This window comes from Neomonachus schauinslandi, chromosome 7, assembly GCF_002201575.2.
Source record: "Neomonachus schauinslandi chromosome 7, ASM220157v2, whole genome shotgun sequence".
NCBI lineage: Eukaryota > Metazoa > Chordata > Mammalia > Carnivora > Phocidae > Neomonachus > Neomonachus schauinslandi.
In genome coordinates, this window is record NC_058409.1 from 91,550,539 (window position 1) to 91,578,452 (window position 27,914).

General features: G+C 49.8%; 1 protein-coding gene across 5 annotated transcripts in view; it reads right to left on the minus strand.

Annotated features, from left to right (window-relative positions):
- Positions 1-27,914, minus strand: part of KCNIP1 (potassium voltage-gated channel interacting protein 1) — a 330,114-nt gene that overhangs the window by 182,486 nt on the left and 119,714 nt on the right. For 2 of the 5 annotated variants that reach the window (XM_044916842.1, XM_044916844.1), the window contains exon 1: positions 22,078-22,138. The exons of 2 other annotated variants lie outside the window; for them this stretch is intronic. In XM_044916842.1, the coding sequence (XP_044772777.1) occupies positions 22,078-22,138 (61 nt within the window). Of the gene's footprint in view, positions 1-22,077; positions 22,320-27,914 lie in introns of those variants that run through there. One more of the 5 variants, XM_044916843.1, reaches the window with a different exon arrangement.

A 27,914-nucleotide genomic window follows, 5' to 3' on the forward strand; every position in this document is an offset into this window, starting at 1 on the left:
TCAGGGCCCCCTTTAATGAATGAGCTAACTTAGGCTGTAGGAGATAAAAGGACTTCTCTGAAGTTCTATAGAAGCTACAGGGTCAGGGTCAGAATTCTCGCCCCGGTCTTCCTGATGCCATGCCCACATAGTTTCTCCTGGGTCAGCACCCCACCTCGGTCTAATTCAGCTCTGCAAACATTCATTCATTCAGGTGTCTCCAGTCTTTTTTTTTTTTTTTTTTGGAATGAGGCAGAATCCTGGCAAATAAGTAAGTAACTATATAGCTTTATTTAACTCCTCCATAGGTCAGGCCTTGTAAACGGTAGACTTGCTCTCTGACCTTAAACTTCTTGGCCTGGAGCTCTGTGCTGGGCTCCTATGAGCAGCAGAGTCCTGCAGCAGAGAGAAGGCTCACCTAAGCCAGTCTTGGGATGGAGGAGACACAAGGGATGGCTTTCTAGGGGGTGTGAGGCCTGTGCCACGTCCCAGAGGACAGAAAGTGGCTAGTCAGATGAAGGGGCAAGGCTGGGTAGAGATGTCCCAAACCCTGGGCTGACAATGCCTCAGTTTTCCCCTCCCTGGATGTCACAACCTGGGTTCCACCGGAGACTCTCCAGTTCCAGCAAATCTTCAAGGCCCAGAAGGACAGATCTCCAATTAAAAAGAGGCATCATCTGGTGCCGTACATATCTGATATCCTAGAGAATGAACCTCTCCAATGACAGCTCCAACACAGCCCGGAAAGAGCAGAAAAACCCGGGATTTGGAACTTCACAGGCCTGGGTTTGAGTCCCCCCAAGCATGTCCCTTGAGTTCACAGAACTCCGTCTCTTCATGTGCAGAAATGGGCTACCAGGCTAAGGTGGATGATTCTGAGTGTGTACGACTCGCCAGGCACCTTTGTAAGCTCTGCAGACTTCGTTCTCACTTCAGAGTCACAACATATAAACTGATCTTTACGAAAGAGGAAACTAGGTCCCCGGGAAGGTGACCCGCGCATGGCAAGTTCACAAAACTGGAAGGTGGAGGAGGCACAGGTGAAAGCGCCTATGGATCCTGGGCATAGAGAGGGAGCCGGGAACGTGAGACTCAGCAGGGCGGAGCCAGGGCCCGGCACTGGGGAGGTGCCAGGGGTGGTTGTAAGCCCGAATAGCACGGAGTGCGTGTCACCCCAGGAGAGCAGCCTGGCTGGCTCTGGCTTTCTCAGAAGCCCCGTTTCCCTGGCGACTCTGACGCACAGCCCTGTTCAGAGATGAGATTTCTGGGCATGGGGCAGGGGGTAGGAGGCACAGCCAACACGCCCTGAACGAACACCCATGCCCCTTGCTGAGGGGCGTAGCAGGGACACCGTTACTTGAATTACTCCCTTCAACCAGGGCGCCCCTGGGATGTCAGATGGCTCCTCCCCCTCTCCCCCCAGGAGAAGCTCTCAGAACACCCCCACCTGCCTCTCCTCAGTTGTCTGAGAAAGGGGCTGGCCTGTCACCACGTTCTGCTGTCTTTGCAGTACTGCGGTCTGAGTCAGAGACCCACGAGGCAGGAAAGGTCAAGGCTTCCTAATTAACTCGAGGAAAAACTGCCAATCAGCAAAGATCTATGTAGGGCTTTCACAGAGGTCTTCCTTCCTGTGCATTCCAGGGAGGAAATTTGCACTGATCGTGTGCAGGGACGGGTGCCCTACAGACACTGGCCGGCTTGATTATTGCCACTGTTAGATGTGTGTGGAGCCTTTGCTAAGGGTCAGGCATGACCTAGGGGCTTTTACACCGATGATGTCCTTTATTCCCACAAAACCCTATGAAGCAGGTGTTATTATGATCCCCCATTTTATAGAAGAACAAACTGAGGCTCAGGGAGGTTAAATCACATGTCTGAGGTCACCCAACTGGTATGTGCTACAGTCCGGGTTAGGACCCAAGCACTTGGCAGAGTCCAGGCCCAGCCCCTCTGGGACAGGCTCCTCAGACACCAAAGACAGAGACCTGCTCCGAGACAGGGACCTGCTCCCCTTAGCTGCTTCCCAAGCCCAGGCTTGCCTCTCCAGGCATGGGCTCTTCCCACCGATCCTGGGCAAACAATGGGACCCAGGAAATGGGGCACCTTGGACTGAGCCCAGGGCCTCATTGAGACTATAATGTCCTAGACAGAGTTCCCCAGGCCCTGGATGGGAGTGCACCCCTAACTGCACCTGCCATCCAATGTTTCCTTATTTACAAAACTTTGAATAAAACCAAGTTGCACATTTTTCCTCCCCTCCTTCAACTGACTTGTCTCCCTCTCACATCTGGAGAGGCCTCACAACTCAGAGAACATGACCGTCTGGGGGGAGTTGTCTGGTTCCACACTAGGGGGGCAGCGGGGCAGAACAGAGAGCTCCGGGCTGGGGTTTGGGGGTCAGGCTCCGAGGGTGACTGGGGTCAAGGCTTTCCCCTTCTCAGAAACTCAGTTTCTTTCTCTGCACAATGAAGATGTGAACTACTTGGAATCCCTTTTTTTTGTTTGTTTGTTTGTTTCTGGATTTGACATTTTGTGAGTATCCACCTCAGGACATGAAGCAAACATTTGATAAAACAGCTACTGTGCACTAATTATGTTCTGAGTGCTTTACATGAATTATTTTAACCGAATCCTCCCACCAACCTCATGGGATAGGTTCTACTATTACTACCGCTGCTATGTTATAAATGTAAAGAAAGAAGAACAGAGGGGTCGAGTTATTTGTCCAAAGTGACACAGTTAGCAGGTGATGTGTGATTCAAATGCAGAGAGGCTGGCTCCAGAGCCTGGAACATTCAGCCTTACATTCCCTCGTTCCACACTTGCACTTTTAGGCATGACGAAGCCATGTCTGAGGACCCAGAAGTGCACAGTGACATCCAGTAGGGTCGGCTGTCATGAGAATGGCAAGCGATGCAGTGTGGGAGCACGGCCAGATTGAGTGGAGCCTGAAGGGGCATGTTGGTGCTGAGGGTGATGGGAAACCACTGAAGGGCACCAAGTGTGGGAAGGTGCAACCCGACTGACACTAAAAGAGATGGACCTGGAGGTAGTGGGAGGATGGTGTCAAGGGGGTGAGGGTGGAGGTAGGGAGGCCAGTGAGGAGGCCCCTACAAGAAAGCTGGAGATGACCCGGAGCCTGGCCCTGGGCCATGCAAGAGGGGCGGGGAGGAGAGGCAGAATGAATTGACATTACATGGCCTCACAGGGCATGAGGATGGTGGAGGAGAAGAAGGTTAGGATTCGTGTTTCTACCTGGGGGGTCTAATCTGGGAGGATGAGGTATTGCTGGCCAAAAGGAGAATGCTGGCTGAGGGGCAGATGGGGGTAAAAGGAGCGGAGCTTAGGTTGGGGTGTGATGAGCTACATCTGAAGGAGATGCCCAGCATGCATTTGAGGATGCACAGCTGAAGCTCAGAGGGCGACGTGGGTGCTGGGGAGCTTGGCATCAGCAGCATGCAGGTGCTAGTGGGAGGGGATGGGCTCTCCCAGGGAGGTAAGGCCCGGAGGGAGTGCACAAGGGGGCTTAGGTTAGAACCCTGGAGACCCATGCCTCGAAGAGGGTGGGCAGAGGAAGAGAGAACTCATCAGCTTTCTACCTCTCTTGGCTTTACATTTGCCAAATCCTGGCCCTTGCCAGGTAGGATTCTTAGGAAGCTGAACGGTTACCCTCTTTCTTTGAGTCTCTGCCCTGAGAAGCAGCAACCGGCCGCAGGCCCGGAACCCTGCCTCTCCACTCTGGCACCAGCCCAGGGTTCTCCAGCAGGCTCTGAATCGTGTAATTATCCATGCAGTAATTATGCCTGGCAGAAGCTGCAGCTTTCCTGGGGGAGGGCTTCCCAGAGCATCACCCAACAGTCTGATCACCCTCAGACTGCTCTGAGGACACCCGCTGCAGCCTAAGTGAGCCCTGCCCACCGACAGAACCAGCCCGGGGCCTGAGGGAGCGCAGCCATCCTGTGCAGGAGCAGGTGGGCACGTGGAAGTCCGTCTCTCCAGGAAACCTGCCGGCACCACTCGGTTTGGCCTCCTGGATGTACATAGCCCCATCTCAGACTGCTCCCACCCAGTGAGCTGTCATCTCCCATGGCCCTATTTATGATCCAGAGTGGGGGGAAAAAAAAAATCTATCAACTCGGGAGCGAGCCGCTAATCAGTTTACTTGGTTGCCTCGGGTCTTCCGATGTAATTATAATTCCTACTAAGGCACTGGTGAGTGTCAGACTCATTTCACCAACTGCTGCAGACGTGATAATCAAAGCGCCAGGATTCCTTTGTTCCAAATCTGGTACAGACGAGGCTCACAAGGTATGCTTTGGAGGCAAGACTGAGCACAGGATTGTTTTTTCTCACCTCCTCTCCTTCCTGCTTCCTCCCTTCCACAGATTAGGGAGAAGCTGCTGGAATGTCTCACACGCAGCTGGAGACAGGATCCATACCTACAGGGCTGCGAACGGGGCTCCCACATCCTCGGGGGCCAGCCAGAGAAGCCTTGTGATGAGGCAGGAGCGATGCCCAGGGGAGGCTGCTGCCTGCCTCCCAGAGACCTTACAAGGTGGCATTTACCTTGGCACCTTCCCCAGCCTCTGGCCCCTAGCCTCGGAGGTGCAGAAACCTGATTTTGCTGGCACACCCAGAAGGGACCCATCTGTCAGGAGAACACTCTCATTAACCCAGATCATGAGACCAAAATATAAACCACATTGAGAAATGGAGCCGCTGTGAAATATAAACCACACTGAGAAATGGAGCCGCTGTGAAAAACAAGGGCTGCTCAAGGGGTCATGAGCAGCACTGTCTTTCCCCGAAGGCACCTTGTGTTAATGTGTCCCGGGGGACCTAGAAGGGCCCAGGACGCTGCCGGACCCCTGGACGCCTCAGGCTCTGGCTGCTGCATCCTCTCCCCGGGACGGACACAGCTGACACCACAATCACAGGGGCCGGGCCTTCCCTGGATGGGCTCAGTGTCAACCCTGCCACTGACCTCTGGCTCTCGAGCTGTCCTCCTCCACGCCCAAGATGACCAAACAGCGCTGGACTCAGACTCCTTCCCCAGGCAGGACCCGCCCCGCTGACGTGGGGCCCGCTTTGTCTGGGGCAGGCCTGGCATCGGCCTTTATACTACTTCCGTCTTGTGCTTCCCCAAGGGTGTGGCGTTGTCGCTGGGCCGGCCAGAGATGGCATTTTCTGCACCCCCTGCTCCACCCTTCCAGCTGGGTGGGGTAATGCAGCGAGCTCTCCCCAGCGAGATCTGAGCATAGTGATGGCTGTCACTGCCAGGTCACAGGGGTGAAGAAGTGGTGTGCTGTCTGTACCCCCTTCACCTAGAGGTAAAGGAGGCCCGAGGATCGGTGGAGTGATGAGACGGAAGGAGGTTGGGTCCCTGCGTGACCACACAGAAGAGCGTTCCTTGCCCCTCAGGAACACCCACGTGAACAGTTAGATGTACGTTAAGTAAAATGCTGTGTGGTTATCCATTCAAATATTGGGGTCTATTTGTTCCAACAGCTAGTATTACTCTAATGAATAAATGTTCTATTCTTGGCCTACTTTCCTGAGACCACAGTCATCATCCAATGGCTTGTTAAAACTTCTGAGACTTCAGATTCATAGTCAGTCACCATCTCTTGCGTCACTCCTGAAGGCGGCTGATGGTGAGTTCTGTGCATGGAGATTGCTTTCCTGAGTTCTAACTTGTTTCCCACCCACCCCCTTCCCAAATATGAGATGATCTTCCTTGCAGATCTCAAGCCAACAGGCATGACATGGCAACAGAATTCTCAAAGCACAGAGATACCTACAAATAAACCAACAACAAATGACTGGAATGGTCTTTCAGCCTGGAAGAGCACTTTAAACACACACACACACACACACATACACACACAATCCCAAAAACAGACTGGAGCCAGACAGCCTGGGCTGTAGAGAGAAGAAGCAAATATGACCTTCATCAGAATGGGGATGCAAATAAATTTCATCTGTCTCCCACGCCAACTGCAATCAATTGGTAGTGGCTCCCTGGAGTTAAGAAGGATGCTGAGGTTACATTGTAAGCTGAAGGACAAAGTACTACTATGGGTGATCAGCATCTGCCACGGGTAATGGACAAGCAGTGAGAGCACATGCCAGGCATTGTCATACTTGTGCTAGGGACTAGGATGTGGTTGCAGAGGAGCTTATATTCATCAAGTTTATATAGCCTGAGACTCACTGGGTCAAACCCTAACAACTGAAACCCTTGTTAACCCTCAAATGAGGTCCTACTCTGGAGTGGGTATTTTAGACACACTTTTCTAATTCATCCTCACAGAAGAGAGGAGACCTTAGGAGAGAGATGAAGGTCCTGAGGCTCAGAGACAGTAGGTGACTTACCCAAGCTCACAAACGTCAAGAAAGGCAGAGCCACGCTCCAGACCAGCGTGGCCTGGCTTCTAAGTCTGTGCATCTCACCGTTACATGGAACACCTCTGAATTAAGTGGGGTCTGGATTCATATGCCAGTCTTTCGGTCTGGCTGTTGCCCACTGACATGTGAGGGCAAGGTGGGAGTGGGGGGAGAGGGTCTGTCTCCCAGGAAACTCACATGGAAGTCATGTAAAGACCAAATTTGTTTGGGGATTGAACTTCCGACGACCTTCCCCTGCCTCTTGAGTTGGTTTATTCTTCCTCCACAGTTCTGGAAGAAGGCCAAGAAAGGCAGGAAGGGAAGGAGAAGGAATGGGAGATTCTTGCGTTATCAGTTCCAATGAAAGGTGAGCACCAGGGTGAGATCATGGGCCTGGCAATCGGGACAACTGGGATGGGACTAGTCCTGCGTTCCTTCAAGTTGGCTGGGCAACTGTGGGAAGCAGCTTTTGTGAGCCTCAACTTCCCCAAATGTCAAATGGACCTAATACCAGGTAGTAGGTGTAGAGTCTCTGAGGGACGGTGCTACAGAAACTAAGGGACACACCGGTTTGGGTTCAATATTGTCCCTACACTTAGCAGCAAGGTGACTTTGGTTAAGTCACATCTCCCCTCTGGGCTTCCGTTTCATCACCCCTAAAATACATATGATATCAGCAGCTACCTCGTAAGATTGTGTGACAATTAAAAGATGATTTGGGGGATGTGCCCAGCATGGTGTCTGATGTTCTATACACAGTAGCACAACTTCTCTCTCTGCACAAATGCACACACACTAAACATCCTTTAAAGAGCTCTTCCTATTTGGGGCGCATGGTTGGCTCAGTTTGGCTGGGCATCTGACTCTTGGTTTTGGCTTAGGTCATGATCTCAGGGTTATGAGATCGAGCCCCACATCAGGCTCCATGCTCAGCGAGGAGTCTGCTTGAGATTCTCTCTCTCCCTCTGTCTTTCCCACCCCCACTCTCTCTCTCTGTCAAAAAAAAAAAAAAATCTTTAAAGAACTCTTCCCGTTTGACACAGAGTCACTGGGTGGTATTAGAAGTTGTAGGGGGACGGTGAGGGAGCAGCCTGTCTCAGTTTCCACCCTTTGCACGCTGCACATGGCGTTTTGTCACCTTGACCAAATTTAGCCTAGGATCTCTCCATCCCTCCATGTTCTCACTCACCCTGTGTCTTTGCTTCAGTTCTCCTTTCTACCTGGATTCTTTTTCACACGTTTTGACAGCAAGAACAATCATGAGAATAAAAAGGACAACACAGTGAATCCTCTATCGACTGCTCGCTATATGCAGGCGGCCTGCTACTCTCACTCTACATGTTTACAGTTTCTTCCACACTCTTATGACCCCTCTTCCTCCCTTCCTTCCTCCCCTCCTTGACTTTGTTCCAGGGTTTGGAGAAATAATAAAACAACTCCAGAGACAGATAAAGGCTGTAGGCAGCTCTAATCCCAAAAGCACTTTGGTCTTTCCATTACCTCTGGTCTTGAGCTGCCTGGAAAACAAATTCCCACCCTCACTCCATTTACACTTTATTTTCCATATTCTTCCTAAGGAACAGATGTCATCAGGATTATTAACCTCACCGGACACACAAAGAAACCAAGGTTCACCTAGTAACTTACCTAGGGTGACACAGCCAATGAGAAGCAAGTCTGAGATTTAAATCTAAGACTCTTTGGTCTCCAACTCTTACTCCTTGTTCAACACAACAGCACCTGAATGCAATTGCTTACGGGTCATCCCCATCCCGCTGCTCAACAATGTGTGATCTATTCAGGGGACCCCATGGGCTTAGAGTTCCAAGACCAGGGTATTCAAGATGCATCCAAACCATCTTTCTTTAATGTGTTCCATTAAAGAGAGATATGCAGTCTCTGGTCTATCATCATTCACTACTTCTTATGTTACTCTCTCCACTAATGATAGAAATAATACAAGCTACTGATATTAAGAATTACTACCATTTATTGAGCCCCTACTATACACCACATGCTTAAATGCCACAATTTTGACCTGAGATTATTCCTTTTTTATAATGAATGGAGAGGCCCTACAGGCACCTCTAACATGTCCAGGGTAGAAGTGGGCTGTGGAGGCACTGGATTTGAAACCACTTCTGTAATCCCTCCCGGGCTCAGGGGGAGGTACTTGTTGCCAAGAAGAATGTCTCCAGGGGCAGGACATGCCTCTTATTCCTGATGCACCGGAAACGGCACTGAGGAGAGAGGCATGAAGCCTCCAGAAGAAGCTGGTGGGAGATGCCATTTTCTCCACTCTTCCTTGTGCTCAGTCAGCGCAGAATCAGGGCAGAATGTGGTCAGGCCAGGGTGACATCCAGGGGGTTCCCAGGAAGTCTTCCCCAGCTGTCAGAATAGAAGGGTGGCTGTGCTTCCCATGCTGGTCATGGTGTGGGTGCAGGTGCATTCTGACGGAATAGGGAGCCGCCTGACCACCCTGCATACCTTTGGAAGCGGGACATTTAAATCTGATGAGTTCATCCAAGAGTATAGCCTATGTTTTCCTGCAAGTTTACTTTTTCATTCCACAAATATTTATTGAAGACTGGCTATGTAGCAGGCACGGCACTATGCTTTGTCCTGAGAATGCAAGTGTCATGAAGGCAGACTGTATGAAAACGATTCTGAAAGTGCCAACCATGGATAAATCTAGAGGCATGAACTGATGTGTCTTATTCTTTCCTACTGTTGACAAATGTATCTGGGGGAATGCAAATTCTCAGGGTTAGAAATCCTTCTGTGTAGACTAGTTAAAGAAGATAGATTGAACAAAGCAAAGGATAGCCTCAGATCTCCACCATCAGCTATCACCATCATCGTTGCTACCACCAACACCACCATCACCGCCGTGAGCATCATCACCACCACCATCAAAAGCAAATCCTACACCTGTGATCATTATCATCCTCTACCTATTAATACCCACCATTTATGCATTGCTTTACAGTTTATAAACACTTGCATTCACGTGATCTCATTCAATCCCCATGAGAACCCCATGAGTTGATATCATGATTGCTGTTATTTCATAGATGAAGAAATGGACATACAGAGGGGGGTCAAACAATTTGCTTCAACCACACAGCTTGTAAAGGGTAAGCCAGGACTGGCCTTCAGTTCTATTTCACTCAACATACCTTTTCTATCAACTCTAAGCTGTTACGAATTTACCTCCAATGCTCCATGTTTTTGCATGAAACCACTGCCTTTGGTGGTTCAGATCCTGTGGATATGCTGAGGGGAGCCTCAACGTTGTGCCCAGGCTTCTTTGCTACATTAATCCCAATTAGGGAATCCCAAGTCCTGGTGCATCTCAGTGAAATGTTAATTCAAGCCACCAAGTGCCCAATCAGGTGCCCAGACTGGTGTTGGACTCATTGGAGAAGCTCAGAAGGGCAGAAAGAAAGGTTCCAGTCTTTGAGGAAAGTGTACTCTTACTAAAGAGCCAGAGCATGTTTACAGGGAGTGATTATAGAGCAATTCAAGGCAATCAATTGCTAAATCATGTAGGACAAACAGCAAGTGCACTGGGAGGGGGGAAGGGGGGAGCAGCTGTGGGCTGAAGTGATCCCTGGGGGACTTCTGGGAAGACAGGGTGAGGGTGAGAGGAGACGGTCTTGGTCCCCACTTTCTTTGTCCTCTCCTCATCCTTCCTTTCTACTACCTTTCAGGACCGCGCACACCCCCCCCCCCGACCTTTCTGAATATGGACACCTGACTCTGGTCTCTGCCTCCATTCTGTTCCCTCACATTTCTAATGATGAATTTCTACTGATTTCCTCCAAGTCACAAAAGTGCAAAAACATCACTGTCGTTTTTATTCCTTCTCCTTTCTTGTCGTCTACCTCAAAGATGTTGCTTATACTATTCCTTCTGCCTAGAGTTTTATTAACCTACATTCCTGCACAGGCCCAGCTTTTGCTCTTTAATCAGCCTCAAATGCCACTTCTTTCAGGCCTCCTCCTTGATTCTTCAGCCCCACCCTCAGATAGAGATGCCCTTTCCTCTTCTGAACCCCCACGGTGTAACACAATCTGCAACTGAGTATAAGTCGATGCTCAGATACAGTCTAGCCTGGTGATTAAGTGGGCAGGCGCTGAGTCAAACCATCAGTGTTCAAATGCTGGCTTGGCCACTTCCAAGAGGTGAGACATTGGACATTTCTTTATGTCCTCTGTTCTTCAGTTTCCTTATCTGTACAGAGCCCAGTAATAATGCTGACTTCCTTGTGGTGCTATAAGGCCTAAATAAAACCAAGCTGCTAAAGTGTCTGGCACATAGTTGGAGCTCTAAAGATTTGTTGTTAATATTATTGTCATCAGAATGAAGCTCCTTGAGGGCAAAGACAGTATCTTACACCACTAATCTCCTCCGGCAGCTTCTTTCTTGGTGGTGGTGGGGGGAGATAGGAACCCTGACTTAGCTCCAGTACAGGCTATACGATGTGGACCAATGCACAGAGTGGTTGTTCTGGAAGGTTATGAAGACCCAGGGATGGCGGAATAGTCGCACAAGGTGAGGGCAGAAGGAATAGGGGAATAGGTAGTGCGGAGTGGAGGGTGCTCCTGAAAAAGTCAGGACAGGATTCAATACTCAGTCTTTAGTCCCAGACCCTCCCACCCCCCTGCTTATAATGCACCCAGGGGTGGGGGAACACATATCTGCATTTAGAGCCGGTCAGAGTTGGTGGGACTCCTGGCTCTTCCACCAGCCGTCTGGAGGGGCTTAGCCAAGTCACTTCCTCCTGAGCTACAGCTTCTTTATCTATAAAATGGGGGACTGAATGCTACTTCTCAGAATAAGAGATTTCATGTGTTATATGGAGATAACCATAGGATTGGGTTGTTGTAAGGATTAAATTAGTTTAATATATCAAAAGCACTTAGAATAGTACTTGGCAAAAAATGCTATATACGTGCACCCCAATGTTTATAGCAGCAATGTCCACAATAGCCAAACTGTGGAAAGAGCCAAGATGTCCATCGACAGATGAATGGATAAAGAAGATGTGGCATATATATATACAATGGAATATTATGCAGCCATCAAAAGGAATAAGATCTTGCCATTTGCAACGACATGGATGGAACTGGAGGGTGTTACGCTGTGTGAAATAAGTCAATCAGAGAAAGACATGTATTATATGACCTCACTGATATGAGGAATTCTTAATCTCAGGAAACAAACTGAGGGTTGCTGGAGCAGTGGGGGTGGGAGGGATGGGGTGGCTGGGTGATAGACATTGGGGAGGGTATGTGCTATGGTGAGCTCTGTGAATTGTGCAAGACTGTTGAATCACAGATCTGTACCTCTGAAACAAATAATACAATATATGTTAAGAAAAAAAAAAAAGAAGGTAGCAGGAGGGGAAGAATAAGGGGGGGAAATCGGAGGGGTAGACAAACCATGAGAGACGATGGACTCTGAAAAACAAACTGAGGGTTCTAGAGGGGAGGGGGGTGGGAGGATGGGTTAGCCTGGTGATGGGTATTGAGGAGGGCACATTCTGCATGGAGCACTGGGTGTTATGCACAAACAATGAATCACGGAACACTACATCAAAAACTAATGATGTAATGTATGGTGATTAACATAAAAATAAAAAATTAAAAAAATAAGAGCCATTTGCTTTTACTATTCTTTTTCTTATTATTATGAGAGCTTTTAAAATAATACTTGTGTTATTATTGTTATATTTGTCAACATCTTGCATAGCTCCTGGCACATAGTAAGTCCTCAATACAGATTTTTTTTTTTCTTTTTCCTGTCTGGTTCCCACTCTGATGCAAAAATACACAACAGGCTCATTCAAGAGATGCTTAAAGTACCAGCAAAGTAGAAGCACCAAAAATTGTGGGAAAAAAAAAGTGTTTTGAAAGTGTATTATCTATTTTTTTTTAAATTACCAAAGTAGTCATCATGGAAAAAAAATCCAAATTTCATTTAACTTCCTTAGACTTATTTTACTGTTTCTGTTGTGAACCGTCTAAGTGGTAGTTGGTAAGGTGGGGGAAGGGGGCAATAAATCATGTTAGCTGTAGGACCTTCAAGGCTTAGAATCCTAATCTAGCCCAGTGCTGGCAGTATGCAAAGGAGAAAGGGAAGGAAGTGAGCCCCATGCTGCCCCCACTAGGTAAGCAGGGAAACCTCTGGAAGACACCCCTGCTGAGTGTGAAGTTTGGCCATCTGGGAGAGTGGTACACGGGTGAGTGCCAGGGATGGAGAGAGGTGCAGGCTCAGCCCAACACGGAAGCCGGGTGCTGCGGGGCCTCTAGAACCCTCCCTCAGCTGTCAGCAGAGCCCTCCTTTCTCTTCGGGTGCAGGGTCTGCATGAGTGAGGAGGTGACAGGGCCAACGGGAGGCTGGTGGCTGTCACGTTTGGTTCCCAGGGGCTCAGAAGCTAGCCGCTGTTGTTCAATGCCTTCTAGGGCATCCGAGGTCTGCTTGTCCTGGGTGTGGCCTCAGGCTGGAGGGGGAGTCCATGTGGTGGGGTGCCTTGGTATCAGATAAGCTTCAAATCCTTGCTCTTTAGTCACTAGACAATCATAGAACCTCCCTGAACCTCAGTTTCCCGATTTGCAAAGGGAGACTAACACTACAACCATCACAGGGCTATTGTACAAGTTAAAGGAGATCAGGTATGCAGAAGGGTCTGGGACATACAGGCCTTGAAAAAATTCGAATCCCTCCTCAAGCAATGCTTCCCTATCCCTCCAATTTCTATCCCAAACAAGCCTATTGACCCTGGACGAGTCCCGCTTAACCATTTAGTGCAGGAAGCTTCCTATGACAGCTAGGAGGATTGCTTGTTGGTTTTCCAACAGAGAGGCCCTACTATACCCCATGGAAAAGGCATTTAACTTCATGCTTCAGGCTCTTCCTTTGTCTATTAGACTCTTACTAACTCCATCATACCTTCTGGGTTCAAATCCCATACCAAGGCTTTGTACAGAAACCAGGCTGCCACCCTGCTCTGCGATTCAGAGCATTATCAAGGAAATTCCTTGTGGAGAGAGGTCTTTAGTCCGCAAGGCTCTGCCTGCCCTCTGTTCTGGCCCATGTCTGAGATACAACTCGCTGAAGGCTCAGAAAGCCTCCTTGTCATATCTTCACGTAGCACAGAACTTGGAGGTACAGCTAAGGTGAGGGCTGGTAGAATCAAGATTCAGGATCTCACTTGGTTGGAATAACATTTTAATTTAGCAAATTAAAACTTAATGGGCATATAGAGCCCTGCACTTCTGTTTTATTTAAAAAAGAGTGAAAGAAAAGCTCGATTGAAGAAATGTTCATCTGGGGAGATCTGACTTCATAGCAATTCATGTGAAGACAAGCAGGACTGGGGAGGGCTAGGGTTCAGATCCCAGATCGGATGCTCGAGCTGCGTGACTATGGGCAAACCATTGACCTCCTTGGGGCTCCGTTTTGTTATCTTAAATGAGACTTGAACCAGGAGGCTTCAAAGGCCCCTTCGGGCTTGACATGTAAACTTACACATATACACATAAGCACATACATACGTACCATAATCTGTGCTCTAGGTCAGTGGGCCCAGAAGCCACCTGGAGATTGTAGTAAAATGCAAGATCTGATCCAGTCGGGACCTGAGACTGCATTTCTAACAAAGCTCCCACGTGGCACCGAGGCTGCCTCAGCCTCCTAACAACCTTGCAGGGAATTACTATCAACATCCCAATTTTCTAGATGTAGCAATGAAGGTTCACAGAGGAGAGGGGCCTGCTTGAGGTCACAGGGCTAACAAGCGGCAGAGCCAGGGTTTGTAGCCAGGTCCGGGAATATATGCCCATAACTGCCACATCACCTGCAGATGTGTCATACAGATGTAGGCCAAGCTGTGGCCAAGGACAGAAAGGAACACCAGCAAGGTCTCGTGTGGGTTTCCTTTCTAGCAATGACCACCCATCAACTGACTGACCCCTCCCTGCCTCTCTGGACCATGTGAAGACACTGACTGATTTGGGTTCCCAAATCAGAAGGTCTGAAATCCTAACATCCTTGGAGATTTAAGTGCTTGATCCCAGGCAATGATGGCTGCAACAAAGGGAAAAGAATTTAGTTCACATAAATGATTAGAGCAGAGAAGCGATGTTTAATCCTATTAATGAATTTGCTAATTGGCCTTCTGCCCCCAATCATTTCATATTTAGGCTTTTGCAGTGTTAGATTAAATGGAAACAGATCCAAGGGTGGTTTGAGATGAGGCTAAAAGCATTTTGCTCAGGGCCTGCAGATGGCTCAGTTGTTCTGTATGGCTAATGAGGTCTATCCCTGAATGCCTTCTCCCCAAGATCCACATTCCCCATTTGGGCTGTTCTTCCTTGAGGCGAGGCCAGGAGGGGAGGGGGATGGTGTGGTGCCTAAGAGCTCAGGCTCTGGGGTCAGCCAGAACTGGGCACTGCTATCCACCAGCTGTGTGACCCTGGGCAAGGAGCTTCCCTTCTTAGAACCTCAGTTCCTCACCTGCAAAATGGGAGCTGTAATAGGGTCTGTCCTCCAGGGCTGGGAAGAGGTTAATAAAATAACGTAGGAAAGGGCCGAGCAAGGTGCCTGGCAGACAAGAGCAGTCAACATCAGCTACTATTATTCACCCTGGCAGATGATCCCCATTTTCCTATCTCACCATTGGGAATTTCATCATCTACCATTGCCAACTTCCCATAGGAGTTATCAGAGAAACTGCGAGGGACTCCAGGGGCCAGGGTTGTGATAGCTCTGGGCCCCAGAGGGATGGAATCAGAGGCTGCAGTTCGAAGGGACAGAGCTTGCCAAGGACTGCCCAGTCACGGTGCAGATGAAGCAACAGAGGAGGAAGGGCCTGCTCTGAGATGGGATAAAGGAGCAGCAAAGCCAGTACTACCCCGAGCTGCTAAAATCATCGCACCTTATGTGAAGCACTGTGTTCACCACCTCCTTGACCCCATATACAGCCCTGTAAGGGAGGCACAGTCATTGTCCCCATTTTGCAGAGGAGGAAACTCAGGCCCAGAGAGGTGCAGCTAAGGAGTCACAGAGCCAGAGTTTAAACCCAGGTCTTACTTTCCTGCAGTGGTCCTAACCATTTTTTTTTTTTTTTTTTTTTGCAATCCTGTTTCTAGTCCCCTGGTTTGAGTGGAGTGTGGTTCCCATTTCCCCCACTGCCCCAGTGAGGATTCCTGCCTGGCCCGGAATCACAAGAATTAATCCAGAATTCTGCTCCCATTGCTAGGGTATAGGAAGCCAGCCATATCCCAAATGATTACAGCAACTCCCCGAAGGTGACCCATTTAAAATACTCCCTGGAGGGAGGGGAAGCATTTAAAGATAAGTCAACTTTGTTTGAAGGTCCCAAGACTCTCAGTCTCTCTCTCTCCTCTTCTCCCTCTCTCTCCTAAACACTGCTCGTTCTCTGCCTGATGAATGGGAACATCAACTCCAGGGCCATTATGCAGAACTTTGCAGCGCTTCTCCCCACGAGCAGACCCGGATTTCTCTCCCCACGAGCAGACCCGGATTTCTCATCTGTGCCGCCACATTCCTGCCCTAGTTGGAGCCATCAAGAACACACACCGTGATCCATCCATCCTTACCTCCACAGAGCCAACATCCGTCAACTCTGGACCCAATATCAGGCCTGCCAGAAACCCTGGAATAAGATTCTTTACCTTAGAGCTAGTCAGAAAGATAAGTGTATGAATCCATAATGACATAATGTTCACGATTACAGCAAGGGGAAGCCGCAACACTTCTGCAAGCCCTGTTACTTGCAGAAGTAACAGGGGACGGAGAGATGTGCTCTGCCTGCAGGAGCCTGGGAGAGGGTGACACTGAATGAGGTCCTGAAGGATGTGTAGGAGTTCACCAGGTGAATGGGGAGGTGGAGGTGGAGGGTGAGCGGGAGCCAGAGTGAACCTTGGGCAGAGGTAACATCAGGGAAGCAATGCTGAAGGATACTTAAGAGATTGCTTAGGGAACAAATAAATGGGTAGACAAATATACAGGTTCCTGATTTCACCCAGACAAGGTAAACATGAACCTGAAATACAAGGGAGGCCATTCTGGACAAGTCCTTGTTTTAGTTTTTTTTTTTTTTTTTAACGAATCAACAAAAGAGTGAAAGTAGAGATACTTTCCCATCTTCTCACCTTTCCCCAAAACACTACACACCTACTGATATCCAAAAACTACCAGGACTCTTCTTGACTGAATTTATAATTTTTAGCTTTCTAAGAAGCTCTTGCTCTGAGTTTACTATTAATTATCTATACCAGGGCTTCCTGTACCCTTGACTCCTTCCAAGTTTCATGGTAGACTGCTTAGATCCAGCATTGGAGTAGCATGACAATCAATGCTCTTCATGCAGACAGTCTTTCATTATAGCCCTCCTAGGACTTCACTGCTCATTCATTAACTGATGGATCCATTCATTCCTGCATGCTTTCATATCTTCAATCATTCCTTTCTGCATTCATTCGATACTTCCTTTGCTTCCTTTCATTAATTCATTTATTTATTCCCCCATTCATTCAATCACCCATTCTTTCACTCACTTGTTGACACACGCACTCACTGTTCATTTGCACATTTACGAAGCATTTATTGAGCAAAGCCCTTCTAGGTATCCGATGAGGTCCAAGACTGGGTCCCTTGCCAGGTACTGGGCTGAAAGCCTCATTTTATTTATTTATTTTATTTATTTATTTATTTATTTATTTTTATTCTTATGTTAATCCCCATACATTACATCATTAGTTTTAGATGTAGTGTTCCATGATTCATTGTTTGTGCATAACCCCCAGTGCTCCATGCAGAATGTGCCCCCCTCAATACCCACCACCAGGCTAACCCATCCTCCCACCCCCCTCCCCTCTAGAACCCTCAGTTTGTTTTTCAGAGTCCATCGTCTCTCATGGTTTGTCTACCCCTCTGATTTCCCCCACTTCATTCTTCCCCTCCTGCTACCTTCTTCTTCTTCTTTTTTTTTTTCCTTAACATATATTTGAAAGCCTCATTTTAAACAGTAGTCCCTCACTTCTATCTTTCAGTCTTTCCACCTCCCTCTTTCTGTTCACTGTTGACTTTCTTCTGCAATAGAGGGCCCAAGAACTGTGCCTGGCACTGGGTGTGGTCTCCTCATCCTTTTGTGACTATCAGGAGCTAGGGAGTAGGAACACTGTTCTCAGCATCTCCCTGCTAAATGGTAAACAGATTCAGTACATTTCTTGGACAAAGCCAATTCAAAGCCAGCAGACCAAATAAGAGAATTCATTCCAGGCAGAGGGCTGGTAACTGAAATTCCAGTGGGAAGCTAACTTTTCCTGCAAGGTCTGCAATTCTAGAAAATAAATCGGCCAGCCATTCCATTATTTATAACTTCCTCCAGAAAAGATGTTTTGAATACCTACTATGTGCAAGAAACCAAGCTGGGGATTGTGAGGAATGATTCAGACGAGCTCCCTGCAAGAAGCTGACACTCTGGAGTGGCGGGGGGGGGGGGGGGGGGCGGGTGGGGGGCGAGGGAGGGGTTAACACCTCCATCTAGTGCCCAGTTCAATGCATGACTCGAGAGTCATGAGAAGGCACACCTTAAAAAATTGGGGAACTTAGATGGGAGAAATCATTGCTTCCCGGGGCCTTGGGAAGCCTTCTTGACTGCAGAAACAACTGAGTGAGGTCTTGGGATATGGGTGGAATGATAACTATTGGACTAGGAGATGGGGATAAGGGTAACACAGAGTGAAAAGGATGGACAAAGACATGGAAGCAGGTGACACCGCCCAGCACGAACATGTCTGTAAGGTAGTATGCCTCCCTTAGACATCAGGAAACCGGCATTTCCAAGGTCAAATGGTGTGCCAAAGGTCCTTTGAGACAAGGGCTGTGTGACAGCAGAGCTACTGCTTCTCTCCGCATCACTGCCTCTCCTTGGTCTCCCAGATCTTCTGGGTTGAATGTGCTGCCCGATTAATAAACTACAAATGCAGCTCCATCAGGAATCCTCTGGTCCCATAAATTCTCCAAAGTGCTCACTGATCTAGGCATCAGGGAACCAGTCCCATATTTGTCTCTAACTTGCCAGGTGGTCTTAGAAAAAGCACTGGACAGCTGTGGGATTTAGTCTGCTCATCTGTTCAATGAGCACTCTGGAGATCACAAGCTCAGACCTTCCTGAAGGTTCTGAATGCTTTCCCTTGGTAGTGGAGGATCGGTCACCCATTTGTTTATAGGTAAAAATCTCCACTATGATGACCTTGGTCAGGCGATGTTCTCGCTAAACTCTCTTGCCCCCCACAGGCCCAGTAGCTGTGCCCACATCATCCTTCTCTGGCGACCCCCCACCCCAACCCTTCACACTTAGTCTTTAAAGCCCAAAGCAGGCATGAAAAGTACATACGAAACTCTGGGAGCCAGAAATTCTACCTAGGACTGGGATGCAGAGGCTGAACCCCCCAAAGCAGGGCTTTTCTCCTTCTTAATTAAAGACAAAGATCCCAAACAGAGAAAGAAAATGAATTTCGAATGCTTTTATTCAGTGACACAGTTCTTAAACTAATTTGGATTTCAGCTGCCTTCAGGAAGTTCTCCTTGAACGCCCAGCTTAGGCTAGGTGCATCTCTCTCTCGGCACTAATCACGTGGAGCTTTTGCCCTACTTAAAAAAAAAATGTATATGTGCTACCAAATTATAGTTTGGAAACATGCAGGGCATTTGTTCAGCAGGCTATGTTGTTTTCAGCCACAGCGCAGAGGTCAGTGGGGGCTGCAGTAACAGGACCAGCATCTTTGCATCTAGGGTTTTGGGTCCTAGTTACCTGGATGGCACTGGAAGAGGGCTCCAGAAATGAGCTGTTAGGACTCCCAGAGGCACTGCCTACTTCCAGGATGGCCTTATTCTAGGCATTTGGAAGCCACAAACAGGAGAGCCATAAATTGAACAGTAGCTAAAATTTGCTGACCACTTACTACACAGCAGAGCTTGTGCTGATCATTTGACTTGCATTATCCCTGACATCCACACAACACAGCAGCGATTTTAAGACAGTAACTACTACTGTCCCTGTTTTACAGTTGAGGAAAACAAGGCCAGTCAGTGGTGGAGCCTGGATTTGAACCCAGCAGGGAGATCAATTCCTGAATCGAATACCTCCACCACCCTCTTCTGACTGCTTCTATTTAGATCTGAGCCTGATGTCTCAGAGATCATAGTAGCAGTTCCAGTAAGAGTATCAGCAAGGAAAATCTTCAAATTTGAGAACAGGATGGAACCTGAGGAGAAACTGAGGCCCCGAGGGGGTAAGGGACCTGACCAGGAAGTGGCCCCTGACCACCGGCCTCCTCAGCCCGTTTCCAAGTCACCTCCCTCTGCAGGAAGGGTCTTCTGCTGATCAGCATTCCACAGAGGAAGATGGTGAGATAAGACTGATCAGGGCAAATGCCGGGAGAAATGTACACGGCTGGAGCCCTGGACAATTCAGCCAGCGTGGTGGAACTCTGTGCAAGAGGGGCTGACCACTTAGGGATGGGGCAGCTTGTCATGGCAGCCTGCCCAATAGCCTTGACCTGCTGGGAGCTTCAGACAAGCATTGTTGTGAGAGTTAAATAAGAAAGTGCAGAAAAAAGCGCCCCACACTGTGCCAGGCACACAGTAAGGGAGGGCTCACTGAATGCTGTCACCCCCTCTTCTCTTTCTCAGGGTTCTCAGAGAGAGCAAAGAGCTCTGGCCTCTGGGAATTCACCGGGGCAACCTGGAATTTTGTGTAGGAGAAGGGAATGTCTGAGCTCTTAATCTTTGCCCAACCCTGTGCAAGGAGCTTCATATCCATCCTTCATATTTTCATGTCCTTACAACAACCTCCTTGGGTCCCTGTGGCTCAGCCCACACTGTATATGAAACAGGGTCCTCCCTCCCTCTACTCCCCCACCAGTTTCCTGCCTGGAGGTGGTATTCTCATCCACTTTATGGATGAGAAAACAGGCTGAGAGAGGTGAAGGCTGGCCTGAGATCTCAGAAGGAGGGAGTGATGAAGCCGGGATGCATGCCCTGACCCCACCAGACTCCAGAGCTCAAGATCTTTCTGTGACACCTAGCTGCCTCCCCGAAGAGCCACAGGCATTGAAAATATTTTAAAGCAAATCTCTGGGTCTCTTGTTCCACAGTCCCCTGCCCTCTGGGACCTCACAATGGTCAGATAAATGATGGGGGTTTGGGGCTGAATTCTGTTCCCACACAAGTAGTATCTGAGGATCTGTGAGAAGCAGGGCTCTGAATGTCAAGGACCTGGGTCTAGGCTTGCAGACCCCACCTGCCCAAGACTGGCAAAAGGGCAAGCAGACCTTTCCCTGCCAGAAGGATTCGTAACTCATGTGGCCCTAGACCCGTGTTCTAGGATGTAAACACCAATCCAGCTTTATCACCTAAGATCTACACCCGGAGATCTCATTCCTCAGCGCTTAGCCTGCCTGATGTCTCTGGGAGCTGGGGCAGAGGCCTGGACACTTTGAGGACAGGTTACTCATGGGGAACTCTGATGCAGATTTGCCTAATGAGTCAGAAGAGACCAAGCAAGTCCTAAGAGCAGACTCACTGAGCACCTTGGGGTCCACCCTTACCTTAATACAGTTCTAATCACCCAGCATAAAGGTTGGGAACTCTAGCCCCGACCTGTAATCAGAACCTGAGCTCCAATGGCAGAACTTGAAGATTTAAGTGTCAGGTTACTTAAAATCCTTCTACCATTCACCATAAGATTTGAGCATTAAACGAAAGAAAACAAAACCCATCATTTTCTTTCTTCCTAACTGCATCCTGTCCTTTCATTCCAACAACCAACTTTCTAACTGCTGGATAGGAAGCCTGCATAGTCCCTTATGGTGCAACATGTTTGCCCCAACTTCACATGGACCCATTTGGCAACTGTCCCGCAGGTGAGACCGGGCATGTTTCAGCTGGGGAAAAGCAGCTATGAACAGGGGGGTATCACGCTTTCTAATCCCTGACAGAAGCTCACTGCTTCCTCACACCTTGACAGTGCCCTCAGCTTCCCGGCGGTTTCCAGAGCATGGCAGCACCCTTGTGTGATGCCCTCGCTCCTAATGACGCCCCCAGGCAGCAGGACACGAGCCCTGGGAGTTGTACCACGTGGCACCAGCTGATTCCTTTTGGCTTGCAGAGGTTTATTGGGGTGGGCAGACAGAGCACCCTCTCCCTGATGACGGACTCCTAGGTCTGCACCAGCACTGCCGCCCGGAGGAGTGTGTGAGTGTGTGAGCACCCTCGCTGGGTGCCCACAGTTGCACAATCGAGGGCCGTCATGGGAACCGAAAGAGCTTCCCAACATTTCCACTCAGACAATCCAGTCACCCCCACCTGTGAATCCCACTCTTCTTCTGCTCCTAGAGATTTCCAGGAGGAGAGTCCTGGCACCTGGAACCCCAGAGGGGCTCTCCCCACCCGCCCTGGGGCCAGCGCCCACTCTGGCTCCCTCCTCTGCGTGTTCACGATATTCACACCAAACCTCCCGCCAGGTTTCTTACTCCTTTGGATACAAGCACCTGCCCTTGCTCCTCGTAGAGAGGAGGGTCCAGGCCGAGGGAGGCAGGTGGCACACCCCAGCTCAGCACCAAGCACCCCAAACCCAGCCAGGGGAACAAAAGGAAGAAGGAGGTGGCTTACCTTTAGAAGGTCGCCTTTGTTTGGTTTGCAGAGATGAAAAGGTGCCCATGACGGCCCCCATGGCAGTGAAGACTTGTGTGCGACTTGGGACCCCTTGCCCTGCCCCTCCCCTCCCCTGGAAAGAAATCAGTGTGGCTCTTCTACTCCGAATTGGAGGAGGGAAAAAAAAAAAAAAAAAAAAAAGCACCCGGCAGCTCGCCTGCAGCTTGGTATTCAGCGAGCGTGGGGCTGGGGCGCTGGGAGCCTTTCCTTTCCTTCTTCAGCCCCGCACATGCACTGACTCACAGGGCCAGCGGCTCCCTGCGAGCCTTCGGAACCGGGCCGAGGACGCTGCCCCGCAGCCTGCTCGGAGCCGGACACGGGGCTGCGCGCCCGCCGGCCGAGGCTCCCGAGCCAGTGGCGCGTGCGGTGCGGGAGCCGCGCTCCGCCCGCCCCTGCTGCCGCCCGCCGCGCTCCCCTCCCGGCGCTCGGGCTGGCTCTCGGGGGCCGGGTACCAATCATGAATGAACAGAGCCAGGCACGGCGCGGAGCGGAGCCGCGCGCCCGCCCGCCCGCGCTCGGGGAGACTCTGAGGCGCGCGGAGTGGCCCGCGGGTAACCCCGGCGGGGCGGGGCGGGGGGCCGGGCCCACGAGGGGCGCCTGCAGCCGCCCCGCTGCCCACCGCCCCGCGCGCCTGCACCTGCCGAGCTGTGCGCACTCCGGGGCTGCGTCCCTGGGCGCGCGGACCCGGATAGGCACCTGGCTGATGGGTGGGGTTCAGGGGGCAGCCGCAGATTGTTCCCCGGAGAACGTGTGTGTGTGTGTGTGTGTGTGTGTGTGTGTGTGTGTGTCCCTGTGTGTGATGCGCTAATTCATTTGACTTCAAGGGAAATCTTATTTAACCCACTGCCTGAATTCATGGGGTGGGAAAAAAAAGTCTGCCCCACCCAGGGAGAGATGAAAAACATACATCTAATTGAGTTGTCATGGGAGGAAGGGTCTCTCCTGCTCCTCCAACGCCAGGGCCACCTTCTAATGACTGAGAATCGGGGAGAGTAAAGGAGCCCCTTTGGACCCTTGCTTTCTCTCTTTTGTTTCTCCCCTCGCTCTCTCCCTCCTTCATCCTTCTACCCCCCACCCCCACCCCCAAGTAATTTTCTAGCCATCAGCTACGGGGCAGGCTGTGAGTTAGTGCTGAGGGGGTAATGGCTGAATTTAAGAAACAGTCTCTCTGCTGTGAGTTTTCACTCCAGATCACACAGAACCCCAACCCCTATTTCAGTATCTCATGCAAAAGGCAAAGTTTGGGTTCACCCCTATGGGTCCATCCCAGCTCCCTGTGGTGCTGAAATGCAAGTTCTGCTCCCTGAAAGCCTGAGAGGAGCTACCTCTCTTCCAGGTAGAAGTGGCCTGAGTTCCCACTATACACTATGCCTGCAGATCACAGGTCCCCCAACATACGGCCTCACAAACACAGCTGTACACATAGTCACACAGAAAATGTGGGCACAGTCCCACAAGTCCACACAGACATTGCTGTTATACACACAGACACACTCAGCCCATAATATGCTCACAGGTGCATCCACAGGACCCCACCTAAGATCTAGACACACGAACACAGAGGCTCAAAGACACACACACAGTGCAAAATGGCATTACTGTTACCAGCATTCACGCAGGCTCAAAGCCACACAGGCACATAGTCATAGCCCAAGGATACAAGGCCTCTCAGGAGCTGTTTCCCCTCATTCCAGCCCATTAGCTGCCCTTTCAGGGACAAAGGTGGCCTGAGACTTGGCCAAGGACTCTGAGTAATTTTCTTTACCTAATTCAGCATTTAATGCTTTCTCAAATCCAAACACACTTCATATTTTGTGCAACAGGGAAAGTACGCTTAATAACATCCGTCCCTTTCATTCGCGTTGCCATTTGCTATGTATACCCCACAGCACCCCCTGCCCTGTGAGTTAGGTCATGTCTAATCATTACTGTAAAGAGAAGCTGAGGCTTACCAAAGGTAAGGAATTTGCCTGAAGTGACTTAGCCAGAATGTGGGATTAAAACTTGGAGTCCAGGGCTGTGTCACCACCTCCTGTTGACAGGTGAGGACAATGGGGACCCCTGAGCTGGGGACATCTCCCCTGGGCCCCACCAGATTCAAATCTTCAGCTCTCATAACTGCCAGGACTTATCTGTCTGTGTCCATGAGGCCTAGAGTCCTGGCTGATGGAGCAGGACTGGTAGAGGCTGGTCTTCTGCCTCCCTCCTGCACTCCTTGCTAGAGAAGAAGGGTGGGGGTGGCATTGAAGCCAGGGGTCAGGAGAAGACCTATCACGGTGGCCAGGACTCAAGGAACAGAGGAGGGATCTTTGCTGGGGAGAGGGTGGTGCAGCCCTCTAGGATCACTGGATTCTCAGGCATCTGCTCATCACACTTCCTGAAGACCTGGACCAACCCTCGAGAGTCTCCAGAAGGCAAGGATGCCATTCTTGCATTTCCTCTTCTTCCCCATGACCATATGAAGAAGCAGAGTAGAGATGAATTGCTCTACTTTACAGATAAGAGAAAGCGAAGTACCTCTGGAGGAGTTTACAATTGGCTGCTTCTGAGCAGTGGGAATAAAGTGAGGTCATCAAGATAAAGTCCAAACTGCTAAGTATTAATTATGAGGCCCTTTTGTGGTCTGGCTTTGTCTACCCATCTGTCTGTTCTCCAGTGCTCCCTTTGGGGCTCCGGCCACACAGACCCTCCCTAGTGCCCTCTATGGTTGTGCTTCAGGGCCTTTGCATGTGCTGCTCCCTCTGCCTAGAATATCCCTCACCCCTTTCTCCATCTGGTGACCTGCTGCCCATCCTCTGAACAGCTAATTCAAGCGGCATTTTCTCCAGCAATCCCTTCCTGGCCCCAAATTGGTGCCTGCCTTGAGGGTTCCTGCAGTACTTGGGGCTTTTGCCCCTCAGAAAAGTCATTTCCTTGGTTCTCATTGTCCCTTTCCTGTCTGTCTCTCCCTCTGCACAGAGAGTTCCTTAATAGCAGGGACCACTACTGATTTAGTTCTAGGCTGTCTACTTAAGCCCTTGTTTCTGGCAGGGGTGTAGTCAATGAATGAATGAATGAACTAATTTGCTTTGCTCAGTGACCCAATTATTAAGTAAAAACTGATGATGACCAGAACATCCTAGCTTTTCAAAGGAAGAAGCACTCTTCCAAGCAAAGATTCACTTATTCAACAAATATTTATTCTTCATGTCAACTGTGTACCAGATATTTACATGCACAACAGCTCTCTTATTCCTGATGATGCCCTGTGTGGTAGGGGTTATCTATAGGTAAATTGGCACACACACAAACGTACTGTGTGAGGCATCAGACATTACCTGTGAGAGGCTCACAAAGAGTGCATCTAGGGAGCAATGCACGTCAAGGGAGAGAAGACAGCAGACCCACTCCTGCCTCTGGGAGACTTGCCACAGAGAGCAGAGAACCGTGTGGGCAGTTTGTCCTGCTGTCCCCAGCATGTACTCACTAAGGCCATCTTTCCAGGCCCATCCAATGGGGGCTTCCCTCACTGTGGCTCCTTCTACTCCTAAAGGTGAGGCCCGTGTCGAGCTCTGGTCCCTCCCTCATCTACCCTCTTACGGACTGCAAGTTTGTGTCTCCTCAAAATTCATATGTTGAAGCCCTGCCCTCGAGTGTGGCTATATCAGGAGATGGGGCCTCTGAAAAAGTAATTAGGGCTAAATGAGGTCATAAGGGTGGGGTCTTGATCCCATGGGATTAAGTGTCCATCTTGTCTCCTGAGAGCAGACATCAGAGAGTTCCCCCAAGCCCTTAACACACGACTAAGGAGAGGTCTTGTGAGCACACAGGGAGCAGAAGGCAGCCATCTGTAAGCCAAGGGGAGAGCTCTCACCAGACACCCACCCTGCTGGCACCTGGATCTTGGACTTCCAGTCTCCAGAACTGTGAAAAAAAATACATTTCTGTTGTTTAAGCTTCCCAGTCTGTGGCATTGTGTAATAGCAGCCTGGGCTGAGTAATACACACCCACGGCGCCTGTCCGTGCCCTCAGAAAGCTCTGGAGGCAAGGCCTTCCCATCCCTCTGACAGAAGCGCCCATGGAGGACTCCGTCAGGCTCCCCCGGAAGGCTGTTCCGGGAGGAAGGGGTGAAATGGTCAGAGGCCTGCAGGGGTCCTGTCCGAGCGTGCCCGTGCTTGTCTGTGGAACACACAAGCTTGTTCCCTCCCCTCTTGTGTCACACACTCCCTCTGTCATTTTTCTTTCCATCCTTGCGTGCTGGGGCAGGTCACTGAGTGCCCACCCCACATGGGGCCAGCAGCGTCAGATGAAGAGCACGGATCTGGGGGTGCTGTTAGTCCTGGGTTCCCATGCTGGTTTTGCTGCTTTTTAGCTGTGTGACTTGGAGCCTGGTGAGTACTTTCTCTGAACCCTACTCTCACCTTCCATGGACTACATGAGTACCCACCCTGCCGTGCTGCTGTGAAGACTTGGAGGTGATGTCAGGCCCCTTAGTAGGTACCTGGCACACAGTGTGGTCAGTCGTGGACGGTGGACTGCCACTATCACTGTTGTTGTGGCCAGGTACCGTGCTGGGCTAGAGGGGTATAGAAATGAGTCAGCCACAGCCCTTCCCCTTGGCTTCCATCTTTGCTCTTCATCTGTTTCATAGGAAATCTATTCTCAGGGTCCCCATCTGGTATTAAAAGACTCAGATTAGTTAAGGAAGGGAATGTGGTTGGCACCTGATTATGTGCAATTCAGCACTATGCTAGCTGCTGTCTTGTACCATTTCCCAAATGTTCTGCATGCATAAGTCTGGCCGCCTCAAATAGATCCTGAGTTTTTAGAAAGCAAAGCAGGCACCCCTCCCCCTGCCCCCAGCCACCATGGCTTAGCCTGACCCAGGACATCCTAAGTGTTCTGCAAATCCTCACACTGAGATCATCAGGGCAGGGGAAAGGGCACCATCATTTAGCCCTGGGATCAAGTCCCACTTCTCTTACTAAATGTACATCTGGGCCCAGCCTGCTTCTCTCTGAAACATGAACAGGGTCTTTCAAGGGTTGGTGTGAGGACTGGATCAGATAAAGTAAAGGGAAAATACTTTGTTTCTTGGCAAAGCACTCTGCAAAAGACTTTTATTATATTTTTGCTCTGGGGCTTATTTAGTTATTCATTCATTCAACAAATATTTATTAAGCACCATCTACCTGCCAGGCACCATTCTAAATAGAGGGACCAATAATGAACAAAGAGGCAGGAGTCCCTGTCCTCGTGGAACTGATAGGCTAGGACTGAAGACAATCAGATCCTGTTAACATTATGAACTGTGATCAGGCTGGGAGGAAAGAGGGAGCAGATGAGTTTGGGATGAGGTGGCGTGGGGGACTCTCCGAGAAGCCAGGTAGGATAAACCTTTCGCAAACTACAAAGTTATGTCACAACTAAGAATAGATCCTCAGAAGGCAGGGATTTAGATACAGCTTTCAAGTCAGGGAGATCAGGTTGCAAATGCTGGGTTTGTTTTGTGACCTCGCGCATGTTATTTGACCCGTGAGAACCTCAGTTTCTGCAATCTGCAAGCGGAATAATTCCACCAACCTCAGTTGCAGGGTGAGGCTGAAAGTGATCATGATTACAAAAGTGCCTGGCATAGGGTCTCCTGCCTAGAACACAGTCCCAGCTCCGAAAATGCTAACTCCATTCTTCCGTTTCCCCTTCCAGTCTTCTTTGCAAGCAACTTCTTCCCCACCTTCCCAGGAGGAAGAAAAGATCTTGGAATAGGACTTGGCCTTGGGAAGTGCCTCTCCAGGGCCATATCCATATGCATCAA